Source organism: Coturnix japonica, chromosome 5 (genome assembly GCF_054131305.1).
Source record: "Coturnix japonica strain WE chromosome 5, WE-NBRP24, whole genome shotgun sequence".
In the NCBI taxonomy this organism is placed as follows: domain Eukaryota; kingdom Metazoa; phylum Chordata; class Aves; order Galliformes; family Phasianidae; genus Coturnix; species Coturnix japonica.
In genome coordinates this window covers 25,558,541-25,585,202 of record NC_140667.1, presented here as the reverse complement: position 1 = coordinate 25,585,202, position 26,662 = coordinate 25,558,541, and the positions used below count along the sequence as shown (strand labels likewise).

The 26,662-nt window shown below is 39.8% G+C and overlaps 2 protein-coding genes across 6 annotated transcripts in view; one reads left to right on the top strand and one right to left on the bottom strand.

Annotated features, from left to right (window-relative positions):
• Positions 1–21,741, top strand: part of CDAN1 (codanin 1) — a 53,459-nt gene extending 31,718 nt beyond the window's left edge. For 3 of the 4 annotated variants that reach the window (XR_014946598.1, XR_014946599.1, XR_014946596.1), the window contains 2 exons: positions 7,481–7,578; positions 20,925–21,741. The gene's annotated coding sequence lies outside the window, so the exon portion shown is untranslated. Of the gene's footprint in view, positions 1–7,480; positions 7,579–16,091; positions 17,472–20,924 lie in introns of those variants that run through there. The other variant, XR_014946597.1, reaches the window with a different exon arrangement.
• Positions 1–26,662, bottom strand: part of STARD9 (StAR related lipid transfer domain containing 9) — an 88,278-nt gene that overhangs the window by 2,815 nt on the left and 58,801 nt on the right. The window contains exons 22-33 of one of the 2 annotated variants that reach the window (XM_015864679.3): positions 20,416–20,606; positions 18,179–18,662; positions 6,924–17,429; positions 6,054–6,251; positions 5,173–5,356; positions 3,784–3,930; positions 3,113–3,218; positions 2,381–2,523; positions 1,718–1,782; positions 1,425–1,630; positions 933–1,012; positions 437–595 (exon numbers count right to left, since the gene is read on the bottom strand). In XM_015864679.3, the coding sequence (XP_015720165.2) occupies positions 437–595; positions 933–1,012; positions 1,425–1,630; positions 1,718–1,782; positions 2,381–2,523; positions 3,113–3,218; positions 3,784–3,930; positions 5,173–5,356; positions 6,054–6,251; positions 6,924–17,429; positions 18,179–18,662; positions 20,416–20,606 (12,469 nt within the window). The remainder of the gene's footprint in view (positions 1–436; positions 596–932; positions 1,013–1,424; positions 1,631–1,717; positions 1,783–2,380; positions 2,524–3,112; positions 3,219–3,783; positions 3,931–5,172; positions 5,357–6,053; positions 6,252–6,923; positions 17,430–18,178; positions 18,663–20,415; positions 20,607–26,662) is intronic. The other variant, XM_015864680.3, reaches the window with a different exon arrangement.

Genomic DNA, 26,662 nt, shown 5'->3' with positions numbered 1-26,662 from the left:
CCAAATCCTGTAATTTCTGTGGCGGGTTGGATCTCTTTCTTCCCAGTACTCCATAGACTTGAAAGGCTTTGCATATTTGATAGTAGTTGCAGCAAGTACAACACGCACTGGTTTTGGGTTTCAGCTTAAATACTACTAGTTCAAAACACAGCTGTGTACTGTTACTGAAAACACATATTGCACTTCCACTAATACATGCATAAAATGCGTAGAAAATTTTAAAATGATTATAAAAGTATATGCTAATTGTTACTATTTATTTTGGTTTTTTAAAATAACTATATAAAATATGTTTTTTGGATAAGTTTAAAGGACTAATACAAATTGTCACTAGCTGCCTTCTAAAACTATACATTATGGTAGTATTCTTTTCTGGATGTATTTAGGTGCAATCAGATTGTTATTGAACGTGATGTACAGTAACAAAAGGTCTTACCTGTGCCATGTAAATAACTCTGGTGATATCTCTTCCATTCACCACATCAGGTTCTAGGATCCATGCGCTGGGCAAAATTTCCCCTCTCACCACATCTTTACAAGGGTGAGGCATGGATGCATCATACACAGACTGAATAGCCAAGACAGACAAGTTCTTCTGCATGAAAGAAAGTGTAAAGAAGAGAATTTCAATTTTTTTATGCATGCAGTATTGTTTTTGTTTACCAGGAGGCATATTTCTCACTAAATAAGCTCTTTTTTGTGTGTGTAACCAGAATATGCTGTAACAGTTTTGAACCAAACACCATTAGGCAGTAACAACTGTCAGATGCCAGTGGATTTAATACATAATTTCTGTCAAATGAGCATAGCTTTTCTTCCTATTACAGTTTTCTCGTTAACTATGAGCATAACCTTCCCCTTCTCCGGCTCTTGAACAGTTAGTTCAGACAAGTTAGTCAGTCTCCTCTGTCTTAGAGAAAACTTGCACTTACCTCTTTGGCTTCTACAGTGATACAGCAGAAATCCCGTGGCTGCTGTAGGTAACACAGGGAGGTATCAGTCACTAAATACACTGCAGAAAAAGTATCCAAAACCAACAACAAAGAAGGGTAGAATTAATTAGGCTTTGACAACTTTAACGTGTCACAATTTCCCCCCCCCCCATCCTTCAAACATACAAACAAATCTTCTTTAAACTTGTTGCAGCTAAGAGCAAAGTTCTAGCTAACATGAAGATGCTAATATTAAGATACTGTAATTAAGATGATACTTTTCTGAAGTACCTGTATCTTACACTGATGCAGCATATGATTAATAATAGCTGTACTTTGAAGAAGTCTTGCAAAATGGAAGTTCCTGCACTAAATAATGAAACTGGTTATTTAAGTCTGAAGAAACAAGATAAGATGACTACATTTCTTTCTGGATGATATGAGCTGAAAAGTCCATAATGATAGTTCTGATCATTCACTAATGGTACTCACCCAGCTGAATCTGGCTGGTTATCTTCCTGTGTATTCGGGCTGTGTTGATGGATCTGTCATACAGATGCCTTTTGCCTGGGTCTCTCACTAGTCCCCACACATACGCAAGAGGTCTTTCTATCACTCCTGCTCCCAAAAATCCGTGCTTCGTTGCTGAAGGGAAGACTTTGTAGTAAACCAGCACTTCTTTTTCTGTACATTGGTATCTGTCAAAGACAAATAGAAGGTATTGGCACAAAAGATGGTCAACCGCATTAAAGATGTCCCATTATAAAGTCCTGACATAAACTTACTTCCAGCCAGCTGCTGCTTGGCAGGTGTAGAGGTTCCTCAGGTTATGAGAGCATGCTGCCATTACCTTAGAAAGCAATGACAAATGTACATGTAAGTGGAAGATGCTTAAATTGTAAATTATGCTCAGCTTCTGTGTGCTGGTATACTGTTTTCCACTCAAGCTGTTCAGTGGGCTTTACAACAAATATTTAGTTTCCTTGTGCTAGTTAAACTCTGGGAGTATTAACAGTCAGACTGATAAGTCCAACCTGTACAGTAGTGTAGGCCTCCGTGAGAAAATGGCACTGGGGGAAGCATTCACCTCCAAGGCAAGCGATTCCATCTGATCTGAAGTTCGCATGCTCTCCTTCTGGCTACACAGGCATACTGTATTATATTATGTATGTATTATATTATATATAATGCCTGCACTGTACAAACCTTTAGGAGCTAGAAGCATTCAACATTAGCACCAGCTTCACTTGAATATTTTGGCTCACATGCAGCAGTCTCTCCTGTGCTCCACTGCTACAGCCTGTTTCCTCCCACTATTTACAATCGCTCAGCATATCCTGCTACGTATCTACTATGAGTGCAGAAGAATAAGGTTTGTCTCTCAAACTTTCAGAACAATATCCTTTAGAAAGTAGAGGAATAAGCAAAAACTGTGCTTATTTACTCACCTCGGTTGTAGCATTAGCCAAGATATGTTTGGATAAATCTTGGTATCCTTGTGTTGACGAGGAGCTTACTGAAATAGTTAATCCATGAGTGAACCTACAACTGATGCTGTCTGAAGGAAGTGGTGGCTCAATTCCGCTGTCTTCTGGGAGAGACAAAATTGTCATAGGACAGTAATAAAAAGGAAAATGATCAGTGAAGTGGTGCAGAAGATGTAGCATTGAGCAGTTAGTTAGAGGGACTTCAACTCTCCTGAAGAAAGACTGTTGAAATCCTTTATCTGGACAGCCCACATATTGGTAATTACCCTGCAGTTACATTTTGAATTACTTAAGTTTAAACATTATTAATGATATGTAAGCTAATAACCTAAAGAAGAATATGAAACGTGACTCTAGGAATATGAATAACAACTTGAATGTACAATCCTATACTCTTTGCAGTCTTAGCCCCGTGCATCTTTGGTTCATTCAAGACATTCTCCTCCTCACAGCCTCTTCAAAAATGAAATAACATCAAAAGACCAACTTACTTAAGAAGAACTAAACTGCCAATTACTTTTCCAAGCCTTAGCTACTGGTTGACAATATATTTTTCTGAATTCATGTACTGGTAAGACAGCTTCAAAATAAATACTTAGAATCAAGTTAGATTGGGATTTGCATAAAAAAGAAATCTCATTAGGTTTTGGTAACCAACACAAAAATAAGCAGATGGACATATGCTTTACTTACCCAATGTTGAATCCTTCTGCAGCTGCTCTATCATAAAAAGCTGACTGTTTCTAACAGATGAACGACCTCGTGTGTCTCTTGAAAGCAGCGTGCTTCCAGAAGAAAACTGGTTTAGGAAAGAACAGAATTAGGGACTTTTGGCTTGAACCAAGAAGAATAAATTTTTACAGTATCAAGAGGAATATCTAAGGATATTATCAAGAGGAATAACTGAGCTGCCTTTACAAAACTGGAAGCTTGACTTCATGATGATAGCTTGACTCAGGAAATTCAGCAGACCAAGTATGACAAGCTAGCATAGACGCACACTCCAAAAAGCAATTTAAACTAAGTTTCAAGTCCACACATGCATCTCTCTTCCATGAAGAAGGCACACTGAAAATACTAGATTCTGGCTTATCGTAAAAAAATATTCCTTATTGCTAAAATGAGACAGACAAGTTAAAAAATAAAAAAGAAATCAGAAAGATGAATTATCACTGTCCTTTGCAGTACATGTTAATGCTCCCTTCTCCCCCATGCAACCTCCCTGTGCATTAGTGATATAAACTTGTCCTGCTTGATAGCTGTGACAGAATATAAACCATGTAGAACAGGGTTTCTGTCCCCATTATCTCTGTTACTGTTAAAGCATTAGGGGACATCAGTTTTGCAAGCCAGTTGTTTCTCACCTGCCCTTCCCAGCTGCTGAGTTTACTTGCAGTGTATGTAGCAGTATTGCTGCTGTTGTAACCTGATGTTGGGCCAGAAGATAGGCTAAGGCTGGATTCTGTACATAAGGTGCTCGTACTTGCAAGAGTCTTCAGCCTTGCTTCCTCCTGTAATAGAGATCAGAGCATCATAAACTTGTACAGCACTTAGTCAAATCAGTAACAGCACTGGGAAATGACAGAGGAATAACGTAAAGTCCAGTTTCTTTCAAGGAGTGTGGACAAAAGCTGTTACTTTTTGCTTCATAAAGAAGGTATTTAATAAGCAAGCTCATTTGAAACTGTAAGATTACATGAGCAAATCAATGCATCAGTCTAGGAATATCTGGAAAACTGCAGCTTCTGGCATTGTTCCTTTGCTACAAGAATGCAGGCATTCAGACCAATTCCTGAACATCTTAAGGGAGAAAGGAAGTTTTAAAAAAACAAAAAACAACTTTTGTCAGTCCCATTTGTTACTTTTTTTGCCTAATTCTTGAGCTTAAATTATTGGTAATTATTGGTCACATTTAGTTGTTACGCTGAAGATCTTACTGTAGCTCAGTGCCAGCCCAAAAGATGAAGAAAAAATTACTTGAGAAAATACTGAGAACTTCAAAATGATTTATTCTTCCAAAGGTACTTTAAATATTTGGTTTTCAACTCAGCTGAAGTTTCACAAGACAAATACGGAAGCAGATTTGGTAAGAACCAGTCACCCAGTGGAGATGCCTGAATTCTAGGCGCCTTGCAGGGCAGAGAGCAATGAAATGACAGTTCACCACGTATGAGAGGAAGGCTGCAGTTCTAATTAAAAGTGCATTGTCAGGCTGTGACAAACTTTAGCACATGAAAGTGTTTTGAGAGACCAGACAGAACATGTACTTTCCAGCAAGGTATTGTCCTCAAATACCAGACAAGTCCCACTCAGATGGTGCAAGATAGGTAACAAAACATGCACACACAGGACAGTCTAGTAAGAAGAAAAATAAAGAAATAGACCAAGGCCTTTCTGCTTAAGTACGTGCTGAAATACTGGAATAAACTTAATCACTCGAACAAAACTTTTCCAGTGTTTGGGTATGTTCCCAGCAGGATGGCTCTGTAAGCTTGATCTGAAGTGAAAAGAGAATTTTCCTGCACAAATAATGTGCTTAAGAAATAGCTCCAGGCAGATGTAGTTCAGAAGCCTGAGTAAGATAAGAGTTATCAATCTCAGTAATACTTATACTGGGGAATTTTTTAAGCCCAAATTTGCATTTCAATATTTCTATGCATCATGTCAGACAGGAAGATTACTGAGCTACAGAAATTTATTTAAAAAATGCATCAGTGTGAGTAATGGAGAACAGTTTCCTCTGTAACGCTCACCTTCTGTAACTGAGCAAGTATTTGCTCCCTTATACGTCTTTTCTCTTGCTCAGCTCTCTCTCTGAGTTTATCCCTCGCTCGTGCAATTTCAGTTTTGGTTTCCTCTCGTGCCCTCTGATAGTCTCTAAGCATCAGTTCAATCTCTGAAGGGTGCTGAATGCTTCTTCTTTTTGGTTCTTGAACTCTGTAAGGATAGGTAAGCAGGTAAAACATGCATACTTACTTGAAATCAGGTCACCTTGTGGAATGTTGTGAGAAAGTATTTTGTCAACATGGAACAGGACAATTTGCCAGAACAGCAATAAAAGAAAACCAACAAGTCTCCCTTTGCTCACTAAGGGCTGTATGAGCTTTAATCTTGGAAAACGATTCACACTGAGAGTGCAGTTGACCACTGAGATTACTCCAGCAATTGCTCCTGTTTCTAGGCTTTGTAAGACCTAAGGTTATGGCTTTGGCATAACACCCACATAGTAACTGTGTGTTGGGAAGATGCTGCCTCCTGCCCAACTGCCAAGGAAGCAGAAATCATTTAGGGGACATGGTGAGGAATGAGAAAACACAATTTAAAATGATAGAGGCTTCTGCAGAACTTCATTGATATTTAATATGAAAAACTGTTTGCCGTGACTTACAAGTTAGAGATGGAGCAAGATGACAAATCAGTCAAGACTCAGTCTTTGGCATATGTACATAAAGCAGGTGCTGGTTATGAAATGAAACTAGACAGAAGATTTTAATGAATGTTTCCTACAATCAGGTACATGTTTATCCTGAGACGGTTAAGCATTCTGCCATGAGTCTCAACAAGAGCCATTAACACACACCCATTGTGAACACGTAATGATCATTGGGTTAAGAGTGAGGTTTTGAAACCCTACCTGGTATTTTCCACCACATCTCTTCTCAGCTGTTGCAGATATTCTCGGCGCCTGCTAGGGAGGTCCAGATCCCTGTAACTTGCATCCAGGGTCTGCAGCAGACTCAGATGTTTCTGAGGACTCAGACTTCGGCTCCTGTGGTATCTCTGCAGCCTTTTTTCTCTCTCCTTCCTCAAGGTCTCAATAGTCCTCATGTGTCTGTCAGGGAATCACAAGTAAAGTGACAAACTCCACCTTGCAAAGTTACATTTTCTGAGGTTGTTTTTTAGCCTTTAAAATTTTAAGTCTTAAATATTAGGTAGCTTTGTAGTATGAAAAATCAAAGAATGCAATAAAATGCCCTTCCCCTGCAAACATCCTTTTCAGTCACGCACTGGCAGATAAAGAATTTTAATTCTAAAATTCTGCTGCTTTTGAAAGGGAAAACTGAGGAAGGAGATGAACACAGCTCCTCCTAGCCATTTTACTTACAGCAACTTCCCAAACAGTTGGATAATCCACCTACTAGAATTTAGAGTAGAGATTCTTAATCAAGATGCATGGATTATTTTTATGGCACAGCAAACCTATGAAATAAATACACTGTCATGGTCACCAGGCAACACGTGATCACTCTCAGAGTGACCGGAAGTTGTAAGAATGAGGTGACACCAAATCTGAGTTAGAGTAAATCCTACTTTTACCCACATTTCCTTAAATAACCCCCAAATTTTCTCTTAAATCATTATTTAACTATATAACTGTAATACCTCTTCACATACCATTCATTCAGCACAACTAAGCGATTAAGTGCTCTTTATGTACACTCTATGGAGCTGTATGTGAAGTCTATTCAAAATACTTAATACAGAACAACTTCAAGGAATTTACCTTTCATAGAGCTGCTGCTTTACTGGAACAGCCATCAGGTCATCTGCAGTTCCGCTCTGCAGAACCCTCAGCAGCGCGTCCGTTTCACCGATGCCATAGTTCAGCTTTGCCTCAGTCAGTTCCACAGTAAGGGGATGCTGGTGCAGATCCAGGTGTATACCAGACATGATCTGAGCACGCTCTCTCTGAAGTCTCTCAATCTCTCTGCTTCTGCTGCCCCAAAGCTCGGGTTTCCCTTCGATTTCCACTGCTTGTTGGCTTCCAGGCTTGCTTTCTGCCTGGCTGTGCAGGTCAGTTGCACTGCCACTCAAGCTGAGTGATGAAGGTGGAGGACTGCCCTTAACACCACACCAGTTGCTAAACTTGTTGTGTATGGGTAAGTCACGAAGACTGTAGCTCCGAGGCCTGTAAGGCTTCACTAAAGTAGTACTTTTCTTCAGAGGAATTTCAGTGTCGCATTCAGTTTCAGTGATAGAATTTGTGTTGTCATTTTGTAAGGAAATTTGCGCATCACTCACATCAGAGAGAAGAGAGCAACTGTTTTCGTTTTTCCACAGATCATGAAATTGTAGAGAAGCTGCTCCTACCAGAGGTTCTGAGGACTCGTTAACGTTTGCCTGACTTGAACACGTGGCACCGTGTTTTGGATTAAAAAGTAAGTCAGAATCTGGTGGTGAGTGGTTCTGAGTCAGAGCAGTATCAGAATTCCCAACATAATTCTCATGTCCGATTCCCCCAAGCACAGATCTTCCTCTCCCGGTGACATACATGCAATGAAGTGAATGTGTCAATGGACTGGGGTCTCTGACATCATCTGTTAAAAACTCCGTGCGGCCAGAGACCTCTAATGTGCTGCTGGAGTGGTACAGTCGTTTCGCACAAATTGTAGTGTGTGTGCCAACAGTGAGTCTGTGCTGCTGTTCCACAGCTTTTGAATTGTTTCCTAAAAGCTTTTTGGCTGTTTTTTTATCTAAGAAACTTCCAGATACGTTTCTTGTGTCCCTGCTGTCCCTAGCAATGCTGCATTCGCTGTCTGTTTCAGTCTGTGAAAAATTGTCCACGTGAGGTTCCATGCTGGAGTGTGGACCTGATCTTTGCTTTCTCTGACTGTGAAGGGGGTTTGAAGCATCACTGGAATATCCCAAGGGTTCCTTAATAGGGCAAAAAGGCTTACTAAAGGTGTTCTGGCTTTTGGGACTAGCACTAAGAGTAAGAATAGGGGAAGAGGCCCTATCCACCAACAGAGTGTTTTTGTAACGAAGTTTTCTTTCTGCTGGAACCTCTAGCTCATTGACACTTCTTTTATCCTGAACATAAGATGATGGAGATTGAAAGGTGCTACTAGTAGGGCTGCTAACTACAGTGCATGAAGAATCATCTTGCCCTGAACTCACTGAAGAGGATGGGATGATTGAAACTCTGGCACTAGCAGGGGCAATATGCTGCTGCATGTTTAACGTTGGTTTTTGAAAATCTAAGGTGGAGGTTCTGTGTAAGAGAGGCAGGCACATAAGGGAATCTTCCAAAATGCTGTCAAGGCTGTCATGGAAGTCACTGTTGCCCAGATTTCTTATCTCTGTTCCTTCTTGTGATCTTTCTTCCAGAGAGAATGTTTTCTCCTGCCTTTTGGGAACCTTATCTACTGTATCTGCACTGATTCCATTGAAATCGCAGTTTAATGCTTTAGCTGGCCTCAGTTCATTTTCTGATTTTGTCTGCACTCGTTTTTCTTCATGTTTGTTTTGAGATTCTTCCAAAATCTCAGTTTGAGTGCCTATATCTGCTGTAGTCTGAGTGCAGCTATCTGATCTAGTACCAGTAGCTTTTGCACCCTCTTCAGTTCTTCTCTGGTAGATTTTGATACTCTGTTCATTATCTATAATATTTTGTTGGGAGAGGTTTCCCAGCAGCTCGGAAGTGTTCTGAATAAGCTGTGACAGATGCATGGACAGATTCTGCATGCTTGTCCAGGAAGAATGCTGCTGAAATAGATCCCTGTTTGTTTCCAGCCTTCTTGCAGAAACATCTGTGTAGCTTCTCTGATGTCTTCTCTGCCTTTTATACCTTGCTGTAGCCACTGTTTGTGTTCCCTGCTCACAGGTAATCCCCAGTGATTTTTTGGAAGACCTTTCTGACTCAGATGGATATAACAATACAATTTCATCAACCTGCACTGAAGAGTTACCAGGATGTGCAGAAGGATTCTTAAGTTTAGCAGCATCATTTTCTGGATTAGTTTCCAGCATTTCAATGGACGCATTGCTGTACTGCTTGTTACTATCACTTGAGTACGTGGATTCAGAGCCTGGTCTGGCATTGTCCCATCCTTGAAGGCCTTCAATGCTGCTTAAAGTGCTGGATAAAACTTTTGCTGTAGCATATGAACTGAGATGAGAGTGAAAAGGAGAATTTTGAGAATTCAATCCATTATCCACACTAGAACATCTTGTAACTTTACGATTATCCAGGTTTAAAGGCATTTGATGGCAAGAGACATCACTTGCACTTCCAAAAACATACTGCTTCCAGCCAATCTTGCATGATTCTTCTTGTTGCCATGGATGAATATATGGGTTGATATCACTTGAACTAAAATGCATTGCATCTTTACTGTCTTGCGAAAATAACTCCGCTCCTGGCTGGTACCTAGCTTCTACAACTCTTCCTTCACTACACTGAGCTACAGAACTGCTCTTTGAATGGATATTTTCTTTCGCACCCACAGAACTGTGAGCTGTGGGCAGTAAAGATGATGGAGAATGAACAGCACTGTCTTTTAAGGACTGGCTGCCTCGGGTTCTTGCTGCATAATTTTGTAAATTTTTCGGATCACAGTTTGCAGTCTTCTTCGTTTGTGTCATTCTTTGGTGGAATCTGGGTTTAGATTTAACCTGCAGAATGTTCTTTGATTCTTGCTTTGAAAATCTTTCAATTACATGAAGATCATCTTCAGTTGGCGATGGAGGCTCCACACTCATATTTAAATCTTGTAATGATCTAGATGCGGAATATAACAAGGAATCTGCCAGAGATGAAGCTTTGAAAGTATCATCTAAATCAGAAAACACAGCTAAGGCGGGGGCTGATAGTCTATGACTTTGTAGATAAGGTCTGTGTTCAGTTTTACAGTTCTTTGCACTATGTGTAGTAGGACATGGCCTTCTGCTCCTGAATTCCACCAGTTTGGATTCTTGGGAAGGCAAACCATGGTTTGTTGGTAAAAATTTTAAGGGGGTACTTTCATTATTCATTAAAGAAAATTTCAGTCTTTCTGATCCCATTATATCATCTGTTCTTGTTGAAAAACTGTCAGCGTGAATATTGGAACCTGCATTATTATCATCTGGCACTTTCTCCTCATGTTCTGTGCAAGCTTTCTGTGCTGGAACTTTACTCCAGTGGTGTTGATCAAATTCAGTATCATTGTCAACTTGCTGACAATTACTTCCATAAACAGGTTCCACATCTACAGCAGAATTCTCATATGAAGCAGAGTTTGTGTCTGATACTGGGTAATGCTTGTTTGCTTTCGCAAGAGAAAGTAAAATAATTCCTGAAGCATGTACTGGCTCATCAAATACCACAGACTTATCAGACTGAGTGTCTTGCATTTGTAAAACAGCAAGCGGAGAATGTTTTAATATACTTGTGTGTGATCTATCACACGTGCCAGTTTCACCATGGTTTCTATCTGAAATTGGAGAAGATTCTGAAAATGCTCTCATGGATGGGTGGTTAACTTCTGCGAACGCTTGAGGAAAATCACCTTTCACTGAGTGCAGATCAGCAGAACCAGACGATGCCTGCTCAGTCAAAAAGGTGTCTTGAAGTGAGACTTCAAGCTGACTAACTGTGGGAGATTTTGAGTCATCAAGTAAACAAGCATTGAAAACGCTTATGTTTTTGGAGTTGTGAAGCGGTATATCACTTGGGGTATTTTCTGCAAAGTATGATGGAGCACACTTTGATTCTTTACTGCCAGCCTTTCCTAAGCTTTGAAAAACAGGCACTCCTGATTCTGGTAGAGTCACACTAAAAGTGTTACTGTAGCGTTCCAAGTATTCAGGCATTTTATTTTCTTCAGTGTCATCACAGTTCTGGAAAGAATCTTGAATTGTTTTCTCTTCTTGATCAGTTCCCACAGCTTCTTCAGTGATTTTATCACTCTGAGCATCTGTAGCCTCTGTAACTGCAGAACTGTCATCCTTTTCATCTCTGTTTTGTGAAACATCAGAAAAAGCACTTAAAACAGTTGATTCACTTTCAAAGTATTTTGTTTCTTCAGAGAGAACAGTGTCATTTTTACATTTCTCTCCACTGCTGTCAATCAGATCATTTGTAAATGATCTTGGGCTATTCAGGAGACCAGCAGAATGTTCAGGAGTACAAGACTTCTTGTAATCTGGAAGCCTTGCTGAAAGGGTCGAAGTGTTCTCAGAAGCAGTGACCTCTGGATAGTCTACACAGCAGTCTTTGGAAGTCTCATGTCCCTGATAACATCTTGGCTCACTCTGACATATCCTGACATCAGAAAATCTTGTACTGTCATTATTACTGCTTGTTAGAGTATAATGTGTGTTTAAGCATTTCTCTTTGTTATCACATTGTGATGAACTTCCTGAGTGAAGTTCTGTCTCAGCTGTATTAATGTTTTCAAATACATTTTGGGAAGAGATTTCCTGTAAAGAATGCCTTGTTTTCTCCCCCATGTCTTCCCTTGCTTCTTTCTCTGAAGAAGAAAGCAGGCTTGAATTATTGAAGAGCAGCTCATCAGGCATTACAGTATCCCTTTCCTCTTGACCTTTTCCTTCTGTGGAATTAAAGCAGTCTTTCAATATTTTGTTAATCATTAAGTCTACACTGTGTTCTTCATGTGAGTTAATGTCCTCAATTGTATCTTCAGAACAGTCTAATTCTGAGGAAAATGAATTTCCTTCTGCCGCTTGCTTAAGCTCCACCATTTCAGGTTCGTGACTGCCCACTCCCCAGGGCCAAGAAAAGCTGTTCTCATTGACAGGTTGCCCAGATGCAGAACAGTCATTTGTAAATACAAAAAGGTCTTCTTCCTCTCTATCCTTTGTGGTCCTGTTTTGCAGGAAAGCTTCATTTTTACTTTGAACTTTATCAGAATGAGCATTGCTGTCTCCCTTTTTGTTGACAGTTTTAACAAGTGTACCAGTGGAGGCCTCATTCTCCATTAATGTTTCATAGTACAGAAGAACAGCTTCAGTTCCAACATTGCCACTTGATGGTTTTGTGTGACTTTTCAGAGCAGTGGGAACATCTTGAACAAGTTGGGAATTACCACTTACTTCAAGACATAAAAGGTGACTCACGGATGGGCACAGGGGATCTTTAACTGAACTTTCGTGCATGTTTTTTGTAGACTTCAGAGTTGCTGCTGAATTTTGCTGTTTGCTGTTATCTCCATTATTTGTAGAAAAGCTAGTAGACACCCACTGGCTTCCTCTTAAGATTTCACTTAATCTGTTGTCATCATTACAGCTGTCTTTGCTTTCCGGAAATAATTCAGTCAGGTTTTGTAGAACAATCAGTTCTACCTCCTCCCTGTTATCTAAAAACATCTGCTTCTCCGTTTTGTTCACTGCATTCAAATGTGCTTTCTCATCAACAATTCCTGACCCTATAGCACCCTGTCCACAAATCTCAAGTCTTCTAACAATGCTTAAGTTTTCTGAAGCACCAAGCTCAGGATATTGTGTTGAACAACTCATATACACATGGCTGTTCTCTTTAATATGGAGACTTTTAGATTCTTCTTCAGGTCTGTATTGGTCATTACTAATATTATCATCAACTGAATATTCATACACATTGATATCTTCCATAGCTGTATTTCTTGTATCTGTAGCAGAGTCCTCTGAGTCACCATCTTCATTCATTTCAAGAGGACTGTGGTGTTGTGAATCATCTACTGACAGTATGTTCTCTCCTAGTCCTGAAGGTGTGAGGTATCTTTCAGGGATCTTGAACTGGTTTAAAATTTCTTCTTTGTCACCCCCATTACAGAACATCTGATGCAGAGCTGGAGATTCTTCAGTAAATAGAACGTTTTCATCTGTGTGTATGTCTTCTTGATTCATAATAACCACTCCCTCTGTGTTTGTTGCAGTGACTTGTTCTTCGCACCCAGTCGCTTCACACACATTAACCTTGTTTTCCTGGTCAGAGTCTTCGTGGGGCAAACGATGTGGCATGTAACATTCAGTTAAATTGCTAGAATCTATTTTTTCTTCAGTTTTTTCTAAAATATTTCCTTGCCTATCTGTGATTAGTTCCGTTGTATCTATGTCCTCTGTATTAAACACATTTTCTCCTGTTCTGTTCATCTGCAAAAGTCCTTCACAAGCATCAGGTAAGCCTTGCGCATTCTGAGTAAAATCTATTCTGTGGGAATGCATAGCTGATGGAGAGCTTTGGAGAGAACCAGAAAGCTCTGGTGAATAAACACTGATTATTTCCTCACTTTCCTCTTTTTGGAAAAAGCTATCAGAGTGCACGAGTGCTTTCAACTCCTGACTGTGCTCTACACCGGTGCCAACTACCTGTAATTCATCTTCCTCTGCCTCTTCAAGTGTGAGGTGCAGATTTGTATAAAACTCACACTGAACTTCAGAATCTATGATATCAATAGGTTTCTTTGGATTTTGAGATAGATAGATGCCTTTAAAATTCTCACCACTCCTATCTGCAGTTACACTTTGGACTTTAGTTGCTGGGTAGTCAGGTACACTTTCTATCTCTATTGATTTCATTTCCACTCCATTTTTTTCTGGAACTACAGTTTCTTCTGGATCAGCTTCTGGGTTTCTTAAAAACTTGGATTCCTTATCTATACGCAGTCTCTCCTCTTGAGAAACAGTTCCTAGTGTATCTGTGTTGTATTCAAATACTCTTCCCAATTCTGAGTTAAAATGATCTTCAACAAGCAAAATGTCCTCTGGACAGTCACTTTCAAAAAGGGCTTCTTTCTCTTCTCTTGCTTCAGTTAAGAATTTATTTGTTTCTGTTTCCAAGAGAATGGTTGCATCAGATTCCACAGAACTGTCAGTCATCTTGCACATATTGTTCTTCTCCCCTGTTGATGCTGAGGAGCTTGTCATACAAAGATGGTTGGAATGTATGACAGAACAATCTTTTGCGGCCCTGGCCTCCACAGCATGATTAGATGTAGCATCACAATCTCCTTTCACTATAGTAACATGCTCTAATAGCGTATCATAATCTTCAGTCTCAGATGCACTTTGAAAAAAATTAGCTTTTGCTGAAGTTTTGTAAAATATGCTTGAATTGGATTCTGGAAGCAAATCACCTGTGTTCTCACAAACAGCAGCAGGGAAGGACTCAGTGTCCTGCCCATTAACATTCACTGTGATATAACTTACTTCATTTACCAGTAGGTTCTTATATTTGGATGAAAACTCTTTCTGATCTACAACCTGAGAATTCAACATACTGTGTTCTTTGCTTTCACTGCTTTCTTCTCTGACACTGTCAACACACAATGTAGAATTTTCTGACATGTGTTGGGACAGGCAACTTACAGGACCGTCTGCTAGCGAACGCCCATAGGAGTAGTTGTTTGAAACAGGTTTGCTTTTAAATTCATAATGATTTAACGAAGACAAGTCTTCATCCTTTGGTTCATGTTCATCTTTCTCTCTGAGTGAAGGCTCCTCTGACACAATCTCTGATAGGCTATCTGTGCTTGTTTCCATGCAGATTTTCTCTTTTTCACACATCTCTATTGGTGTTGCACTGTAAGCAATAACTAAAGGGTTACATCTATATGTTATCTTCTGTAAGGAAAAATCTGTGTTTTCAGTTGCTGCTTCTGCAGGTATTTGTTCATAATCTGTATCTTGCATTGCTTCCATGTTACTCTCCCTAGATCTGAGGAGACCTTGCACAACAGTTGATTTTGCTCCTTGTCCAGCCAATACTTGATGCTCATGAGTGCTTCCTGGGGAGCACTTCATATCTGTTAAGTCATTGAGAAAAAAACTTTCATCACAACACGCTGGTGCTTCCCTTCTTGGAAAAAGCTGCACACAGTTTCCAAAATGTACTTGTTGTACTTCTGAAGCCTGTGCTGAGACTACATTATAGGCAAGTTCTGTAGAGGATCCAGCAGTAGATGCACCGACAGATGTACTGCCAGTGGCTGAATCTGTTACCTTTGATTCTATCATCGAGTTATTGCAGTCATCATCTAGGTCATCTTTTTCAATAGTTCTGAGGAAACTGTCTTCTAAATCTGCTTCTACACAGCTGTTTCTCTGCTCCAAAATGTGCACAGGCAACACAGAAACAAAAGGTGGCTTTTTCAGTTTGTGATCTTCTAGTGGTTCTGGGTGAGTTGTAGGGAGAGAATCCTCCTCTTTTCTGGGTATAGGTGACAAGCATTCTGCAGTGGAGAAGTTTTCCAAACAACTGAACGCTTGTGTGCATTCAGTGGTAGACCTGTAAGTGGATGATTCATTTATTTGTTCTTGTTCAGGATGATTTGCCCTTGAATGTTCATAATAATCAGGTTTTACTGAAATATGAACAAAAGAAGAGCTTGGTCCTAATGAACTTACAAATGTGGATGTTATGTCTTGAGATTCCAAGGAAGAATTTTCATCTGTGTTTGTACATTCCTCATTCTCAAAACCTCCACTTGCAGCTGTTGTTTCAGGTAAAGGTACTTCTGATGTGTCAGAGGAGAAACTTGTGTTTATTTCTTTTATACCAAGTGGTAAATGAGTAATGCTGTTTATCTGCTTAGAGCCAGAAACAAAAGAAACTTCAGCAGCTGACTGCTTTAGATCGTCTTTCTTCAGCCAACCCGTTGGTTTGCTCAAAGAATAGAAATGAGCATCTTGAAATTCTAGATGCTCATGGGAAGAAGGTGCTGTTATTCTGGGGCTGCTGATTTCAACCTTTGAGTCATAGGATGACCAAGCATCAGTTGTAAGCAAAGGATTCCCACTTGCATAATAGAGTCTTCTATCAAATGACCTTTCTTGTGCTGCAAAAGAGACCTTTGCATCCTCCAGAAACTGCTTGCAAGCATTATTGGAAGCAGGTTGTTGCTTAGTGTCCAAATAGAAGGAACTAGTCAGCTTCAGATTGTAATTTGTCCCTTCTGGATCTCTGCTGCAGATTTTGGACTCATGGTCTCCCTCAGTCTGTACAGTTGGTGGTCTCGGGGTTTGTAACTTCCAAAAAATCTCTGCTGGGACTTCATCAGATGAATCAGATTTGGATTCTTCTACTGGATCTTCTGTTGGCACCTCTTCTCCATCACCCAAGCTGTCCAGAGAAAAGCTTCTTTCAGCCTCTCCCAGTCTCCTACGCAATGTGTGCGATGTCACTAAAGATGAAACACGGTGTTCAGATCTGCTTTTGTAAAGCTTAGCTGGCTGGCGGTGGGCCTTTAATTTCTGAAATTGGCTTTTATTTTGCCTTTTGGCTTTATTTTCCTTTTCTACCAGAGAATCTTGTGACATTTGACTGTCATCACTCTCAGAATCTTCTGGGTTGGCAAGACATTTATTTCTGTGGAAATCATCTTGCTTCAGCTTCTCTGTGAAAGCTTTTGCATAAGCGCAGGAGAGTGAATCTACAGAGTAGGTACTGTCAGTATCAGAAATCTCATTTTCCTCATCTTCTTGCCAGTTCCCAAGCACATCTGTGGCTGTTTTAGAGATTCCAGCACTTAACAGCTCAGCACTATGCCATTTTTTTTCTACATAAGAGAGAGGTGCCTGTGTGTTCATCTTAGTGAGATTTCCTACTGACGTTGCCACCATCAGAAATTCTTGATGTTCCACTGATGAGTTCTCTTGATTTTGTAAGGCTGAGGTGGGCTCTGTCTTCAGATTCTTGGCTGCTTGGTTTGGATGTGGGGATGGCAAGTTTCCATAAACCACTGCTTTCTTCATTTTGTTAACAACATTTTCTGGGGAAGAACTATGGCCTTTTGCATTGATATCCATTCTAGTCTTTTTATTGGATACCTGAGCTCTGTTTTGTTCTAGACAGCTATTTGCAGGCTGACTTAAATCTCCTAGCACCTTTGTTTTTGTCATTCTTGTCCCTGTAATAAAGGTTTCAGGCTCATTTTTCTCCTTACAATGATCAGGAGAGGAGCCTTTAGAGGTCTGTTTTTGACATCCAGCCTGCCCTGGGCTGTCACCCAACTTTTCCATTTTTTGATCATTTTTATCAGTATGAGCCATGACAGCTGAATCATTAGAGTCCCTTTCTGCTCCTTTTTTATTTCCAAATGAAGATACTTTTTGTTTTTCAGATAGATGCATCTGTACTAAAAAGGAGATACCTTTTTTATCATTAAGGTCATTGCTCCTGGAAAAGTCTTTAAGTTTTCTGTAACAGTATTCCACAGATGAAAGCTTCCCTGGTGTATTGCCTTCAGAGCATTGATCAATATTTGACGAGGTAGATAACTTTGAGATTGTTTCCCCATTCAACAAGCAGCTGTGGAAATAAAGAAATAAAGCTCAATACTCGCTTAAATAACATGCTTAATGTTTCCATACTAGCAACATCTAGCAGTTAACAGTAATGACATGTGAAGCAACAACCTTAACAACAAATTAATGCCTTGATGCTAAGTTGTACAGCTTGGTATTTAATCTCCACAGTCTCAAGTAGCTGCAAGTCTTAATTAAAAACAAAAGATGATTTTAAGTCACAGAAATTCACTTTGCAGACTTAGGCCATTTCCTGCCTCTGGAGCCATGCCTTAACACACATGCTACCACCTGGACATTTTAGTACTGTGTAGTGCTGCATTTGGCTTGAGAAGGTTATTCAGTGTCAAAGTCCAAGGCAGAATCATCCTAGTAGAAGTATTCTGAAGAAATAGTTTGACCCTAATCACAATAAAATAATGCAGAAACAAATATTGACCAGCAACACGAAGAAGGTAAGAACAAAGTTGAACAAGCTCTGGAAAGCAATCACAATGAGGTAAAAAGTGCAGAAGGGATTGACGGAGGAAGGAAAGAAACAGCAAGACCATGTCAGATAAGGAGGTCTCTGTATAAATCCAAGGAGAGCAGCAAACAGCTCCAGTGTGACATACCATATACTAAGTGATATCACATGTTTTAAAAACTGTTTCAGTAAGCTAAAAGGCATTCTGGATTATAGGTAGCCAGTGAAAATACCATGAATTTAATTTATATTTGGCAGTTCAGAGGAATTGGTAGATGCTGACTCACCTGGGCACCTGGGGCAGATGGAGGTTACAGAATGAATGCTGACCGTGCAGCGAGTAACTTGAACCCAATGACCTCCTCCTCTTCTGTAACTGGTGATCCACAGAGGCATGTACTGCAGTATTTTCATTTGGGATGTGAGATTGTTTCACACTAACTTCACTGAGCCAGCAGTTTGCTTCCAGCTGCTCTAAGTTCTGCTTAGCTTCCAATAACTTCTGCTTCTTGACTATTCTTTCCAGCTGGAATTTGACCTTTTTACGTCTTATGTTTCTTTCTGCCTTTTTTAAGGAGCACCTTCGCAAGAGCTCCAGCTGCACCAGTCTCTTCTTGTTCTGTTGTAGCAGTGAAGGGGAGATCTCCAGACCAAGGCTGCTCTGTACCTCAGCCTCTGCGTACAGTGTAGATTCTGTTTGCACTGCAAATTCCCTCTGCTGTTGCTGAAGGGCAGCTAGTTGGTTACTCTCATTTATAAGCCACTGTTGGTCTGTAAACAAAATGATTGAAAGAAAGTAAAAATCATAGAGAAAACATTGTTCATTAATTTAATTAACCTTGAGAACTTATTTAAGAGCAGAATTGCTATGTAGAACACTTTGTAAATGCCTGGTGGGAACCCACGTACCTTGCATATGAGCACTTTAGCATGCAGTGTGCTTGAAATGTGAAATGTATCAAAAACACTCGTGGCAAGGATACAAGTGAAATCGACACAACCATTTGTTATCAGGATGAACACACCCCAAAAAGACAAACTCATATCACCTGTCGGTGCATATTTTTTCATAAAATGGGGAGTCTGCTCCCAAAGAGAGATTCTCCCATTTTATGGACTTTCCCCAAATTTCACAAATGCTAAATATGCTTTTCTAACAAACCAACTGATTAGCATTATTTTATAAGAGTATATTACATATGTTTATATTCTTAATCTTTTTCTAAATTGGCAGATGAGAGTGTCCCTGTAATAGACCTGAAAGTTCTAAGGTGCCAATTAATGTCTGCTCACAAACTTGCCTCTGTCAGGAGCTGAGGAAAAGAGGGTGCAAATAAGGCAAAAGAACTCCAGTGGGCTGCCAAGCAAAGAATTATATTTGGCTGCAAAAACTGCCTGTCTGGCTAAGCTTCATATGCGCACAGCTGAATAGTGGAACTAGACAGGAGCAGAGAACAGGTCTTGCTTCAAGAAAGATGTTTTGGAGAAGCTCTGTACTGCCTGCATACATTAAGTCATTAGTTTCTGTTCCATTGAATCTCCCATAAACATGTATCACAACACATCTTCATAGGTGAATCAGGTCTCTCCCTAACTAACAGTTACTAACAAGAGGCCACAGAACAAATCAAAAGATGCAGGAAAAAGTGAGAAAAAGGGTAAATTAGGCTCCCATTGAGACAAACAAAGAAACCAGTATCAATGAAATCTGAATTCAAAGTGATCCTTGGCAGTTAGAGAGCAAGATTTTCACTGAGCTTTTGAAAGATCCCTTATCTTCAGAAATTCTGTGATTTCTAAATATTTCAAGCTTTCCATGGTATAGTTAGCATAGAGCTGAAGTTTGTGTCAAACCAATAGCACCAGTATCTTACCTAGGAGCACATGCTTTACTCAGAGGGTGATGAGGCACTGGAACAAGCTGCCCAGACAGCTGTGGGTGTCCCACCCTGAGGCATTTGAGGCCAGTTTGAATGGAGCCCTGACAGCCTGATCTAGTTGGTGGATGGGAACCCTGCCTGTGGCTGGGGGGTTGAAATGAGGTTCTTTAAGGTCCCTTTCAATCCAATCCATTCTATGCAGCACAGAAAAACGGAAAGAAAAATATAAAATACAACAGAAGATTCTGTCTACGCTGATGCAAAGGAGAATTGTACCGCAGATGCAATCAGAGCTAAACTAGTGAGAAACAGGATGGGGAGTAATTGGGGAGATGAGAGGCTTGGTGCCACGGGAGGAGCAGCGTGCTGGTGCTGTCTATCCCAGTCAAGACCTGTAGAACTAATTAAACAGTGCTGCTGGTGCTCTGCAAAGATAATCAAAGCTTTATAATTGTTCTCAAAGGAGAGATAATTATAGGAGAAAATTAGTACTGTGCTGTAAAAAACAACAGCAACAACAACAAAACCAACAAAATTACAACAAAAACTTCCACCACAATACAAAGCCTAACTAGGACAAAAAACATTAAGAGGATGAAAGAATGCAATTACAGAAGGAAAGTGAGAGAGAGGCAGGTACTTACTTTCTAGGATCTGCTGGTTGATGAGGGCTTGGTCATTTTCCAGTTCTCTCTCTGCTTTGACCTGTCCTCTGAGGATCTGCTGCTTTAAATCTTCAACATAGAGCTGCTGCTGTTGGATTTGTTTTCTGTGGAAAGCTTCCTGCTCTTTCAGTTTCTTCTTGTACTCTTCATGCACAGTGTCTATGTTTATGCTGTTAGAAATGTTGACAGTGAATTTAAACAAGAAATAAATACCAAGCATTTGTAACACAACATGTCGTCTTACTAAAGGGAGACAACATTTAGGATACTGCTTTGTTCAGTAAGGGTGCATTACACAAAGAACTTATGATGGTAGAGAGTATGTGCACATCACAGCAGGCCACAGTCCTGGAAGTGTCAGAAATGCCAGCTTTCCCCTTGAAAATGGTGATGGTGAAACTGAAAATTCCATCGCCAGAAAGATAGCAGTAAAAACAAGAAAAAGAAATGAAAAGCCTTTTTTTTTTTCTTTTTTTTTCCCCTTACAGATCAAAAATCTTAAACCTGGAAAGAATTACAGGAATTGCTGAGATTACATTGAACATCTCTGGCAGCACAAAGGAAAGAACCTGATCACCCAACTCTCTCCTGTATGCAACCAGTACAGGTTACTGCATCTATACCTGAAGTAAAACAGTGATCAGAAGTCACTATCCTGTAAACAGCTCCATACAGTCCCTCCATGTGGCCTGTTTCCTGACTGCACCAAACGTCATGTTGTTTGTAAAATCACTGTCAAGGTCAGTGAGCATCTGACCTTTGCTACATCAGAATTTATTTGTCATCTACAACCATTAGCATATGTTTGAAGCAGCTATTTCTACAGCAATAACTTATGTACCAGATTAGCAGACAGAGCAGGTGAAGCAAGTAGCTAAATTCTACACATCTGATGGAGTCCCTCTAGATTGAACATCCATTTTCACTTTCTTAGGAAGCAGCAGGAAAACCTGACTACATAAAAGACCTGAGATTCTCAATAATTGAAAATACTACTGATCCTTTTTCATTCACCTGAGCAAAACAGAATTCAGTTTGTTTTTGATGTTTATGTAAACATAATGCAGATGAGAATAACAGAAGAGAAGCATGTACTGTTCAGTTACTTGGCATGGTGCAAGCAAACTGAGTACAACTTTTGTCCCTTCCATGTTCTAATTTTTTTGAGTCTATTTGAGACCTACAGAAACAAATTACAATAGGGGGCTCCAAGACCTGTTTGTATTTGACTTGACTGCTAAGATTTCAATGATCATTCACATGTACTTATTTCTATTTAATAAATGGTGATTGAACCCCAGGAAATAGGACTGGATTCCCTGGTTTCTTATTCACCTGAAGTGAGTTTAAATACACAACTTCACTGCTGCACGGAGAGACTCCTATGGCCATTTCATACACAAGCCGTTCGATTGTTTGTAGTGACATCAGCTACTGGGGGACAAATGCAGAGGTTAAAGGTAGGCTGGTTAACTAAAAAAGAATCACTTTTTGAGTATGAAACAAAATCTGAAGGGTCTCATTTTGGAAAAGCTCCCACAGTTTTAACTGTAACTTTGAGGGAAGTTTTCAACAAATGAGGCTTCCAGGTTATGTCACGTTTTTTCCAAGGGAAATGTAATGGAGCAGCAGTATAATTGAGCTTATTATGCTGCTACTGCAATAGATAATCTCAATGATTTTGGAGCAGTTATATCACCTCTGTACTTTCATGCACTTACATTGCAAGGTCTTGAGGGCAAGGACTACTTACGCACTTCTTAGCTCAAGAGAGCTTTTATGTCAGCTGAAGCCTCCTCTTGCAAATGTATTAAAAGCAATAAACGTTTATAGCAATTGTAAACGTAAAGTCTCTGCAAAATACTGATGGTGGAAGAGACTTTAGTCTGTTTTGCTGACATATACAAGCTCTTATTTCTGTGGTGGCATCACATCTGGAAAAGCTGAGACCTTAAGTGCATGGCCTTGGGAAAGTCACATAGTTTGAGACACATGCAAAAGAAACAAAGTACATTCATCCAAGAAGAGCAAGGAGGATCCATTAACCACATCAAACATCAGAAAGCTCAGCATTAGAAGAGATGAATTCTATTTGTTTAACATTATCAGCAGTATTCTGTATGGGACTGAGGAAACAGAATAAGTTACGGCCAATAATGCTGAAAAGCAGAGTTTGTTAAGAAAAGAGCAGACAAAGAACTCTTGTTCTGCACCTACTTAGTAAAACAAGATAAAATTCCTTTTAGGAAAATGCATTATGTTCTAAGACCTCAAAAAATGCTTGCAGAGGAAGTTAAATAACATCTGTTTACATCTGGGAGAGGGTAAAAAGCTCATACTTTCCAACAATGCTGAAGCCAACTCCCAGCCATATATTAGAATGAGCTGGAGAATAAGCAGTGCAAACAATGGACACAGAAGTGTGGTGTTTGCTGTTCTCAGCAGCACTAGCATATTCCCTTGTGGAGATGTTAATAGCTTTTTTGCTGATCTAACATGAAACTGTAAGATCTGTTCCAGCAGGCACATGTGTTTGCACATAAAGCAGAACACCATGCAGGCCAAACGAATGTTATTGCTTACAGCTCCACACTATGACTGCACCCTGTGAGGGCAAAGAGTACACAGACATAGCCACATTTTGCTTTAAACCTTGGAAAAGAAACACATCACAGCAACCATCACAGTATTATTGCTGCCTTGTTTCGGTGAGGTGGCTGATGGGCACAATTCTCTATGTATGGTGAAAGTTTCTGTAATGAAAGGTGGTTTGATCAACTCACCACTGCTGAGGGTATATATACAAATTGCTGTTCTGCTGCTGTTTCTGTGCCTCTTTGCCTCATCTCCTATCTCCTAATTTTTAACAGTACAAAACAAAAGCCAGGCAGGTTAGTAAGGACAGCTCCGAATACAGGAGACTGAACATCAAAAAGCTTCTTACTAAGTTGCTTTTTAAAAATAGCTTTCTCAAGCAAGAGAAAAAGGTAATGAAAATTCATGCACAGCCACTTACATAACACAGGTATTATGGCAGAAGAGGGAATGCTTTTCTTCTGCTTGTGAGATACTGACCATGAGAGCAAAATGACTGGCTGGTTCAGGCTGGAGATACAGACCTATCTCTCAGGAACTGCTGATACCAAGACCATGAATTGAGAATACTCCCTTTCTGCTGCTGAATACGCTATGTCACATCAACACATCCTTGCTAGTTTGTAGAAATCATACCATAAATTAAACTCAAAACTGAGATGACAGTGGCCCCAAAAGAAAATGACAGATTCACACCCACTCAGGGGCTAAATCAGCCAGTGGATAATTTGCAAAAGAGTTCTTATAGCAGGTATTTGAGTGACTAAATTAAAAACCAGTTCAATTAACATAAGAATATAACATTCTGAAACAGACAAAAATATCAGTCATTTCTTTAATCTAAAGTATCTTAACTAATAATATACTATTAAATGTAGACCTGAAATACAGGAATCCTATGAAACAGCAATCAAGAACAGATCAATTTCTGCTATTGCTTGTATTCCTTCCTTCCCACAGCCACCTTCCCCCCCAGTACAGCTCTAGAAGGAGATAATATAACCCCAGCATAAACATTAAGACAAACAGTTTCATATCAAGACAAAGGTAACAAAATCCTCATTTCACAGGACGTGGATACTCTGGCATTCAGCATTAAAAATAAATGCAACGCTGCATAATATTTCATAAAAGCATGCAGATTTCTGGGTATACCAAATGCATCAAGAAGTGTCAACAGTTACCCCTCCCACCAAGTAAACCTTTAAAAACAGGAATTAAAATTACAACAAGAAAGACAGCAATCTTAAAATAAGGATAACAAATTACTGTGAAAATCTTCATATTATACCCATGTTGCCGGGTTGTTTTTCCGTCTCATTTTTCTCTCCACAAAGTTTGCATGACGCATGCTAAATGAACCATCCGTAAATCCACATTTTTTTCCAGCCTGTTTTGTCGTCAGCTCTCCGGGATCCTATTCTGCAATTCTCCTCCCCTCTTCCCCCAAACACTTCTACTGCTGTTGCAGAGGCTGGCGGCTCCTACAGCATAATGCAGCTTTCAGTAACTATGGCAGCGGTAGCTCTGCGCTGAGGCAGAATGCTTTCTGCAACAAAATCCTACAGCTCAGCTAGAGAAACTCAAGTGAAAAGAAAAAGGAAAATGCAAGGAATACTTGCTAAAAGCTGAGATTTGCCATTTTCCTAATGAAATCACCAGTCAGGTTAGCAGGTTCGTCCTTCTGTCTGCCTGATGTTCAAGTCTTTCTTTCTTTTACTAATGATTTTTTTCCAGAGGAAGAAGAGTTAATAATAAAGCAGGCAAAAAAGATGTTGGCAAGGCATTTTGCACATTTGCAAATCCCAGCACTGCGAGCAATCACAAGTCAGGGTTACAGCCTATCCTCTGATACACATTCCCCCCTGCTCTATCCTCTCCTCCTCCCTCTACACGTGTCCAATCCAGGGCCCTTCCCGCGGGGTCTCAGCATCACACAGCAGCAAGCATCACACAGCACAGGACTGGCAAAGACTGTATACATTTGCTTCTGCCTATCACTGTGCTCAGACCTCTCCCTCCACCTCCATAAAGCAAAAGGAAAAATGATGAAGGAGCTCTGAAGCAATGCTGCTCACACAATTCAAAGCAAAAGTTGGGGGGTGAGGGGCAGGAGATGGAAATGAGAAATCAGTAACAACTGCCAGCAGTCAGAAGTCTTTGGAAATAAGGGACATTTAGAAACATGCACAGAGGAATCCCCTTTGAAGAAAGCCACCACCAGATAAAATATCACTCCGATTTTTGGTTGGCAGGTTTGCTCACAGGTTTGTTTTGTTTCTTTTTTTTTTTAGCTCTCTCACAAAGAAACTTCTTGCTTCACTTAATCCCCAAAGTGACAGAAAGGTAATGACTTAGTTAAGGCAATCCTTTAAAGATGCTTCTAAAATAGACCTGCCTTTGGCAAGAAGTCACAAGCACAAGACACAGACAAACTCCATTAAAGGTCATTGCTGCATTGCTAAGTTCCAATCCAGCTGTAACTACATTCTACCACAAATCTTTCCTTTCTGATTTCTGTTATATATAGAATCAGTTCCCCTACTAGACCACTATTTTGCTGCAAGTTGTGGAGCTGCTGTAAGTGACAGTCAATTTCTTTGTGAAATATTTGAGTAAGGGTTGCAAAAGGCTTCTTTAATTTGCATCTGTAGAGCACTTGGAAATTCTCAAGTGTAAGCTGTTAGTAAGAACACTGACATGATTTCTGCAATACCAAGAGGATATTTTAAACGTACTGTGGTAGCATGAGAATTCTGTTGCGTTCCCCAGTATCGGATGCTTTATTTAGAGATGCTCTTTCCTGTCTTGTTTAGTAACATTTTCCACATTCTTATGCTTTGTTTTGGTCTTGCATTTTCAGTAGCCATTTTCCAAGCAGTTACTATTCTCTATGTACTGCTGCATTACTGGACTCTAATGAAATAAATCCTGTGGTTTTTTAGTTTGTTTTGTATCCAGAACAGAAGGAGAATTAGAGTTACACTTATACATACTTCATTTTTAAGGGATAAAGGCAACAATAGGAGCAAGAACTTTGTTATCTATACGTATGCGGTGTGTGATTACATATGTCATGTGATCAGAGTTGTCAGCCACAAACTTTCCACATGTCTGCTTGCTGACAGTGAGCATCAAAAATGTGAAGTGCAGGGACTCTTATGAGTAGATTATATGAGGAAGCAGCCAAGTAACAAGTACAACGAATCCTATCAATTTTCAAGGAAATTTTCAAGCTTAAGGTTTTAATATTTGGGCTTAACAGTAAAAAAATGTTCTTTCTTGTTTTTGAAAATATATTAAGGTACATTTAGAGCTTGAACTGATAATTCTTGTTTGGACACTTCCACGAAGCCATTTTCTTCTCACCAGCAGAGAACTCAATTAGCCTGAAGACATTTTTATGTACTAATGGATATTTACAGTACCTGCTATGGATATCAAATTTATTGTAAATCCCACAGTGGTTGTGGCTTTAAAATACAGCCTGCATGCTTATAATTCAGCTGCAAGTACAGATTCTTGTTTCAATCTGATAAAGTCAAATTAAAGCTTAGAGCCTAGTCTGCTTCTTCTGGAGGAAATCAAAGTAGAATAAGAGAAAGGCAAAGCTAGAGGGGCCGAAATATTC